At 45.6% G+C, this 9,106-nt stretch overlaps 2 protein-coding genes across 10 annotated transcripts in view; one reads left to right on the top strand and one right to left on the bottom strand.

Annotated features, from left to right (window-relative positions):
• The window catches only part of msi (RNA-binding protein musashi), a 111,534-nt gene that overhangs the window by 11,839 nt on the left and 90,589 nt on the right, over positions 1 to 9,106 (bottom strand). For all 7 annotated transcript variants that reach the window (XM_076540288.1, XM_076540290.1, XM_076540293.1 and 4 more), the window contains one exon: positions 695 to 935. In XM_076540288.1, the coding sequence (XP_076396403.1) occupies positions 695 to 935 (241 nt within the window). The remainder of the gene's footprint in view (positions 1 to 694; positions 936 to 9,106) is intronic.
• LOC105662556 (uncharacterized) overlaps positions 1 to 9,106 on the top strand; it is a 39,647-nt gene that overhangs the window by 16,813 nt on the left and 13,728 nt on the right. For all 3 annotated transcript variants that reach the window (XM_076540306.1, XM_076540307.1, XM_076540309.1), the window contains 2 exons: positions 1,795 to 1,886; positions 1,941 to 2,016. In XM_076540306.1, coding sequence (XP_076396421.1) covers positions 1,795 to 1,886; positions 1,941 to 2,016 — 168 coding nt within the window. The remainder of the gene's footprint in view (positions 1 to 1,794; positions 1,887 to 1,940; positions 2,017 to 9,106) is intronic.

Below are 9,106 nucleotides of genomic sequence, written 5' to 3'. Positions count from 1 at the left end.
CATGCAAGACTGTCCAAGCCAATGTAAGACAAACATTCTAGGATTACGTGAGAGACAAGGACTTCGAATAAATGATATAAGACTCAAATGAAGTTACGATCGTTAATTGCATCGCTACCGAATTACGATAATCTATATGCCCACAGTCCTCGTACGTGATTACTATTACGTTGTCATCCGTTTATCCCGTGTGCGAACGCATCTTTAGAAACGAGCCTCTGCCTCTTTTCCACCTTTTACGTTTTAAATACAAGTTTTGATACAGTAAAGATACCAAAAGATACGTTTCTACTTCCTTTACACTGTCTCAGCAAATTAGTTACATCGATTAGTACAACTTCTCTTCTACGGTCTACTGTGTGAAATCTCGTGCAAAAGTGGAAGGAAGAAACTGGTGCATCGAATCTCCTCGAGACGAATCGCGTTTCGATCTTTTCTCTTGTTCCCCCGATTCACCCTCTCTCGCCCTAAACCACCCCTTTTGGCCCCGAACGATTTGACCTATCGAGGAGGAAATTAACCGAAAATATTCTCCCGTCTCGATAGCCCGCGAGTTTCTTCCGAAACAGATCTCGATCGAGAAACTACTAGAAATCCAAAACGCGTTTAAGGTTAAAATCGAGATCTTTGGAACAAGCTCGAGGCAGGCTACCGGTTAGAATGGATAAGCCACGAGAGCTTCCATCGCACCAACCTGTGTGACCGGATCCTTCATGATGAGGACGTCGGTGACGGTGCCGAACATGCCAAAGTACTCCCTGAGTTTTTCGCTGCTCGTCTGCCAGGACAAACCACCGACGAACAATTTCCCCGGTGCGGGGTCGCCGCCATTCGGTGTACTCCTGCCGGAGCTGCCGGAATGGCTACCGTTTATGGGCACCAGGGCATTGTGAAAATCGTGCTCGATCGTGCCATTTGCTGCCTCCATGCCGGCGCTGAAACACACAAACTCAACATTAACCTCTCGGACTGCATCTATATCTCGTACAAATACGCTAATTTATTAGTCTAATCAAATTTTAGCCGAAGATCTTTTAGTGGAGTGAAATAAAGCTTTGTTAACAGTTCAACAATTTATTGATAGTAGTTCTTTACTGCACGTGTGTTCGCTAAGGAGACGCAATCCCGAATGCCACGCACCCCTATAAAACTGCACATCCTGGCGTAACGGTTTTTGGGAAAATTCCCAGCCCAAAAGAACGTCGCATGACTCATGGAAAAATACAGAACAAAGCATCTCAGTACAACCGAGACAAAGAGTTTCGGTACAATCTTACGCAACATCCGGTGTTTCCGAATTAGGGTCAATCGTATCGAAATATCTTTCTTCGGTGCAAAGTGAGTCAGCGTTTTCATTCGGGCTTTTATAGAAAACATAGAAAAATATTTTCCGGTGATTCTATGACAATTCCAGACATTTTGACGATCGTTGTATAATACAAATAGACTAACCGATCGAACGGACTGCATAAATAGCCGGATCCGCAGCGCCTCGGTACCATTCGCAAAATTTATCGAATAGTGACTCTTCGTTTTAACGAATCGATAAGAACCGCGGTTGGTTTTCGTATCGCTGTATAATTAACGATAGACTACATTTTAATTACCGTCTGGCCGAGTAACGGAAAAATGTTTTCCCAGCCAGAGGGTGTTTTCACCGGCAATTTATTGTCCGGGCCTCTCTCGTTTCCACGTTGTTTATGTTAACCAACCCTTTGAATACTTGAAGCGCGTCGGAAGTCGAATCTCTCTTTTCCGCGCAATTTTATTAATCTACTTTCATCTCTTTTTCAGATGGTGCCGCTGGTCATCGTCAAGGGTCTGGTGTTACTCAGCCTGCCTATCATAACCGCTCACCGTTTCTTTCTCACGACGATCGACGTTCAGTGAGTAACTTAATAAAATCTCGTATCGCAGATATGTAATCGAACGTTTCGCAGAGTCTGCGGGTATCATCGCTTCGAGATTCCGTCCGTTCCCCGGTTCTTCGATCTGCGGAATCCTCGTTCTCTGAAGGTGAGTTTAAAAGTTTCGGTGATCCGAAGGTATCGTTTTCGAATAAGCAAATTATTTCGAGCACGAAACGGACGCCCTTCGACCGCTATTTTTCTCTGTCTTCCGTAAGATTTCATCGAACCGATAAGAACGCGTTCGTGCTCCGCCACCGTTCCACCGATCACCGGCGAATAATTGGAAAAGATAACGCCGTTTCCGCGTGGCACGATAAAGTCGTCGGTGACGCGATCGGCCCTGAAACGCGAAGAAAAACGGGGGCTTCCGGAGAGTACGCTATGGCGAATCGATGGGGGTGAGTCGGCGAGCGATATTTTATTTTCTCTCCGCTGTCACCCTTCGTTACCCTTAACCGCCATCTACGCTCGCCGTCTCCGCGAGAGTTACAACGACATCGATAGTCCCGCGGGGATCGAACTCGATGTATCCGTCCATCTTCCGCGTCCATCACGGGATCCTCGTTATCTCCGCAAAACCTTTCTATTCAGACAAACACTCTTGTTGGATCCGCGTCGATCAATGAACGAATCGATCGGAAAGCGTTTCCCGGGATCCTCGAGTTCACCAAAAAGAAAGGGAGTCGGAGGTCGAAGGACGGGAGAGTAAAAGCGGTGCACGTTACTCCGTATAGCCGCGGAGGATGATGTCGGAGGTGCAGAGGTCGAGGGAGCGTGACGCAGCCTGGAGTGAGTCTCTCGGAGGGGATTTCGCAGAGGGGAAGAAAGGGTGTTCGCGTGCGCGCGTACCCTCGAGGGAGAGAGAGACGTAAGCCGGGAGAGAAAGAGAGGCCTCGTAATGCTTTAACGCGTGTGCGACAAGACGAAGGATCAAAGGAGGAAACGAGGACGCTAGCGATGGGTCCGACTCGTTTCCGCGAAAAACGGATCCGAAAGGGAAACTCGCAGTCTGGAGATGCAGGAATACTTTGGACGTTCGTAACGAGCGGAAGGCAACATAAAACAGAATATCGGTGCTCGCGAAAGCATCGCTTCCATTGCTACGACGGGTCAGAGAGAACGAGGGTGAAGAGGGAGGGTTGCAGAGAAGGAGAGAAGGAACGAAGTAAAGCGAAACAGGGCGAGCCATTCGAGGGAGTCGTCCAGTGGGATGTGGGAGGTGGTGGCTGGGATAAGGGGCGAGAGGGTGAACAGCGGGGGTGGAGGGTGAGAGAACGCGCAGCTGGTGGATCAATACTCCCCTCCGTTCTTCCCTCTTCGAGTTGTCGCGCTCCCTTTTGCAACCACCCCTGGCGGAACGTCTATCGAAATGCGTCGCTCTTTTTCTCTTTCGTCGCCTAATTTCCACGTAAACTCGCCTCTCTCGTTGCCATTCACCGTTAGCTGACTTTTCTTCCGCCTCTTTCTACGCTCATTTCCTCCGCGACGATCCTGCGTAGCCGCGGATCTTTCGAAATTTCGGATTTTCGGAACTGTGCTAATCTTTCCGGTAGGGCGAAAGAGAAATTGCGGAAACGATCGGGCAAGAAACTCCGAGAGAGAAGCTCTGATCGATTCGAATCGCCGGATAAATTTGCCTCTTTCCACGGAACGTATTTCAGCTACGTTAAACTTCCCTCGATTCTCTGGATGTTGTGAAACGATCCGATTATATCAACGTTGCGTAATTACTTCTCCCTATTCTATTCGAACCACAATAAGGCATTCGCGACCGAATTAAACGTCGATAATTTGGTAACAGGGGCAATGGACTTTCGACGCGCGACTGCTCCGTTTTTATTCCGCGATCGCGTGATGGATCAGCTTAACCGTGACCCTTCGGAATTAATTTTCGGTGAGAGACTTCCGATCGATAAGCGATCGAAACCGGACGACGAAAGGAAAGCAAGAAAGAGGGTTTGATACGCGCGAGAAGAACTCTAGTGTTTCCAGTATCGGTAGACATCCTGTGTGCTAGCGTAGTTCCCTCGTGACCCTCGGCAACGTCGAGGGTTACTTTTCTCCCATTCTCTGCCGCCCTTCTACGGGCTGGCCGCGCACCCTCTCCGGCTTCGTCTCTACGCGGAGTCTCTCCCCCGAGCCCGTGCTCGTTCGCACGCGGAATATGCGCGAGCGGACACGCGCACCAACCACCCTCTATCGTTCCACCCTCGGCGGGCCATCGAGGGATCGACGAGGAGAGGGTGCGTTTTCGAGGCTGGTGGGGCTCTCGGCTGGAGGAGAAGCACCCCCGGGTGGGGGAGAGACAGGGTGCGGAGGCGCCGTCGCCAGCGAGCGACGCAGTGCCGTCGGGACGTTCGACCGAACGATACCGCCTCCGCAGGAGTCAGCTCGACGCCGCCAGCGGCGGCGAGGCTGTCATCGTCGCCCTTGGCTCTGCCCTGCGATTTCGCGCCGCGAACTATTAAACGGACCAACGGCGAAGGTGTAGCGCGATAAGTGCCCCACGAAGTTCCGCCAACAACGCAAAGTCTGCTTGCCGGGGATATTGTCCTGTCACAGCAGTACGCCTTTAAAGAGTTACTGGTGTGATGGGACATTGTCCTCGTCTCGTGGCTCTCCTCGAAGCCGGACCGCTTTCAGTGTGTTCTCGGTAACTGGCAAAGTGGAAGAAACTGAGGGACACAGTGTTGTTTCGTGCCTCGTGACGCTTCGGTCAATAGCTCGACGAAACAAAACACGCCGGAGTTGAAGGGGAGGGAGCGCTTATCGGATGTCTAGCTGGTCAAACTCGAAGGTTGCACCGAGATCCCGTTTCCGCGATACGTTCAGACCGGAAAGATGGCCACGAGGTGAAAGCCCTCGACGAGGTGCCTCTCGATTCTCGCCAACGTGGATGCCACGAGCGTTTCCGGTCGATAAGGCAGCTTCCGGAAGGTGCGGCCGTTCCGAGTTTTCCTTTTCGGTCCCGTTCGATTAATCCCTGGCTCGCCGGAAGTTTGAGGAGAAAGGCCGCGGTTGGTAACGCTGGATCACGGATTCTGAACGGAATGCTGATTCGCAAGATGGCCGTAGCATCCGTTCGATCTCGTTATTCTCGGTGTTTCGATCGGTTTCGCGGTCGAACTGCCCGATCGAACAGGATTAGCCGGGGCGATCGAACGACGAAAGGAAGTCGCGTGGCCCAATTCCGAGCAAACTTCCTTTCCGTCGTTTCAACCCCGAAATATCTACGGTCGTTTACTGAATAATGAATCAGCCTTGTTTCCGTGCGCGACTCGGTGTACCGAATTAGAGCGGCGCCACGACGGGCTAGCGGAGAACTCGAACGGGGTCGATGAAAAGGTTAACGCCGGGTTTAGGTCGATCGTGGGCCTTCCGTCTCTTTCTCTCCGACCGCCTCTCCCCCTTTTCCTCGAGTCGACTCCCCTCTAGCTTGCCTGCTTTCCCCAGTTTCGATCAGAGTTTCTAGCAGCGGAGTTCGATCGGCGTGTCCGAATGACGTACCGCGGCCATGCGTTCGCGATCCCTTTCGAGCCGATAATCGAACACGTTGCTTCGCGATCCGGGGATGAAAGATTAGGGGCAAAAGGGCGGGAAGACACGAATCTCTAATTACCGACACGCGACACTCCGGAGTTACCCTCTATTAATAATCAAGAAATTCTTGTTTCGAAAGGAAGAGCAGGAAAAAGAGGGTTAGATGAAAATTGATTAGCCGTTGGATTAACGGGCGCGGCACGAATCGAAGCTCGGATTTCATGGGTCTGGGTTAGTAGCGGGCGTAGGTGGAGAAGACGGTGGTCTCGTAGGTGCACGTGGAGGTGGTGGTTGATGCTAGTGTTGGTGCCGGTGATGGTGATGACGGTGATGATGGTTGTGCCGGGTGGATGGGGTGGGTTGTCTAACCTTCCTGTCGGCTGGTAGAGGGTACGGCCGCCAGGTGGCGTTCGCAACGGGAAGAGAAGGGATGAAAGAGGGGAAGTCCCCGTAAAGGACTATCCCGATACCCGGTTTTCTAAAACCACATGCGGATTACCGAACCAGCACGAGGACCAGCGGGAAGAAACGAAAAACTCCGCCATGTTCATCGTGAGACACCTTAGACAAGAGAACCCCATAGATGTGTAGAGCTTAGAGTACACACCGTCGCGCGCAGATGTCGTTGTTGTGTAGAACAATGTTATAGATTAGACTTCGCCTTAGATATACTATGTGTATATTTATATGTTTTTTTACGAAAGGGTACTATAAGCGATATGGAAGATCTGTACGCGCCAAAGTAACTGCATGCATAGGTCATAATTTTATATATGTTAAGCACTGCCCATTGCGTATCATAGATGCACACGTAGACCTAATCTCACTTCGGAAAAATTGCAAAATGCGACAAAAACTTCTCAGTATGTAAATATCGCAATATCGGCTTTCAATAAATTGAGAAATGATGAATCGATCTACCTTCGTTGCCTTCCCGATCCAAAAGAGAGATCGTCCCCTTTGAATCGTCCAGCGCGTTTAATTTCCTCGAAAGTAACGAGGGTAAGTTACGAAGTTAAAGTTCGTCGGAGCAGAAGCCACGGTGACTCATTTGCGAGCTACACGCGTAAACGTCCATTAAAATAATTACACCGGTGCCGCGATCGAAGGGATTAAACGTCACGCGTCACGGAACCCCCCGGTTTCAAGACGCGTTTCTTTTTTCTTCGCTACCTCAATTTATTTTCATTTCGACGGGATTAGTTTTAATTAAGACGTACAATTAACGCCGGGAAGTTGCAATCGAATCTCGTGCACCAGTAGGTCGCTTTCGAATGTTGTATTTTGGGAAACCGGAGTTTAGAGAAGTCGTTAATTCTGCGCTTTTTCTTTGGTTTCTGATATCCCTCACCGGGGAGTTTTCTCTCCCTCGGTTTGCGTATTCAGCGCCCATGTTATTGGATCAATACACGGGGTCCCAATTAATCCACGGGGGGTGCCTCGACAGATGGTCTATGGAAAACATCATACCCTCCCACGTTAACCGCAACTATCTTCCACCTTTCAAATTCTTTCGATCACAAAATCTACAAGCAATCTTTTTCTAATTGTAGACAAATAATTTCGTCGAAAATAAGGAAGTTTGTAGGCCGTATCGGTTTTGGTTAACGAGGGGCTTCCGCGACTCAAAGAGAAACCTCTCGAATTAAAATTGTTCAATTAAACCGATTTTTCACTACGGACGATAAATTTTGTGACCCGTAATCTCGTTATTCGGTTCGCTTTGTCTAGGTAACAAAGAGTACAACAAAGAGTAACAAAGCTCGCTCGAGTTTTTCGGAATCTCGTGACGAATTTAATTTGAAATCGGGTTACTCGATTATGGAGCAACGTGTAATTTCGAAAGTTATTGACGGCGATATCGGTAAAACGTGGCACGGAAGAAACAGGAAGAAAGGAGCGAACTCGACCCTTCTGTAGTCACGCTATCGCGTTTCTCTTTCAAACGGGCGTGGTCGTGTTTGCATTTAATTAATCACCCTGGCACCGTGTCGCGAAAACTCTTGTTTTCTTTCTCATCGGTGAACCTGTGGTCTGAGGGTGGTTCAAATTATCGCTTTGTAATGGAATGTCTACTTGTAAATCATTTACGTGGAAGTAAACAGAGGTTCCTTGCGAAAATATCAAATTTCGAAACTGAGACAAAATATTGAAGTTGAGAAAATTCTATGGGAGAAAATTTTTAGTAAAAATTTTATAGTTCGAGCTATAGTTGTGTAATTAAAAATGTACAACAGTACTCTGTAGTTTGTAACTGATGTAAAGTATAAAGTTAGTGGAACATGTGGCTCGGGAATTAAATAGCAAGTTTGCGAGAGAAAATGGGAAATCGATTTTGGGTAATCGGTAAATGCGTGGCGAACGGTAAACCGGAAAGAGAGATTTGCTAATGGCCGGTAAGTTGAGTTCCTACGGTGCCGAGGATCTGTGTTACCGACTGTGCTGGCTGTGGCGCGAAACGCGAGTAGTTTCAACTTTGCTCCGCAGCGCGTAAGGGTAGGTTCTTCAAAGAAGGTGTAATACGAACTAAATTCATTGTGAATACTAGTTATATTTAATTGTATGATTCTGACTATGTTTCATTGCAAAATTTTGACTGCATTTAATCGTACAATTTTAAGTTTATTTAATTGTACAATGTTTAACAATGTTTAACTATGTTTAACTTGAAAAGAGTCTTCAAGTCTTTTCTTTTGAAAGAAATATATTTTTTGTCTAGAAAATTTTTGTATCAAATGCAGATTGAATAGCAAGAGTCTTAAATGAAATTCAAATTGTATAGCAATTTTAATAATTTCAAGGATGTAGTAATTTTAATAATTTCTAGAATGTAGCAGATTTTAATAATTTCAAGAATGTGGCTAATTTTAATAATTTCAAGAATGTAGCAGATTTTAATAATTTCAAGAATGTAGCAAATTTTAATAATTTCAAGAATGTAGCATATTTTAATAATTTCAAGAATGTAGCAAATTTTAATAATTTCAAGAATGTAGCAGATTTTAATAATTTCAAGAATGTAGTAGATTTTAATTATTTCAAGAATGTAGCAAATTTTAATAATTTCAAGAATGTAGTAGATTTTAATTATTTCAAGAATGTAGCAAATTTTAATAATTTCAAGAATGTAGTAAATTTTAATAATTTCAAGAATGTAGCAAATTTGAATAATTTCAAGAATGTTGCAGATTTTAATAATTTCAAAAATGTAATAATTTTAATAATTTCAAAAACGTACTAATTTTAATAATTTCAAAAACATAATAATTTTAATAATTTCAAAAATGTACTAATTTTAATAATTTCAACAACGTACTAATTTGAATAATTTCAAAAACATAATAATTTTAATAATTTCAAGAAAGTACTAATTTTAATAATTTCAACAATGTACCAATTCTAATAATTTCAAAAACATAATAATTTTAATAATTTCAACAATGTACCAATTTTAATAATTTCAAAAACATAATAATTTTAATAATTTCAAGAACGTACCAATATCAATAATTTCAAGAGAGCTAATTAAAATAATTCTCTCGAAAGTATTTGACACATAAAATGTTCTTATCATTCCACCAACTTTCTATTGCGGTTTTCACGCATTTCTCTATGTACAAGAGTCTGCATAAACTGGACCGCGTAACGCCACAGGA

The sequence above is a fragment of the Megachile rotundata genome, chromosome 15 (genome assembly GCF_050947335.1).
Source record: "Megachile rotundata isolate GNS110a chromosome 15, iyMegRotu1, whole genome shotgun sequence".
In the NCBI taxonomy this organism is placed as follows: domain Eukaryota; kingdom Metazoa; phylum Arthropoda; class Insecta; order Hymenoptera; family Megachilidae; genus Megachile; species Megachile rotundata.
Note: the sequence above shows the minus strand (reverse complement) of the source record. Positions and strands in the feature narration are given on the sequence as shown.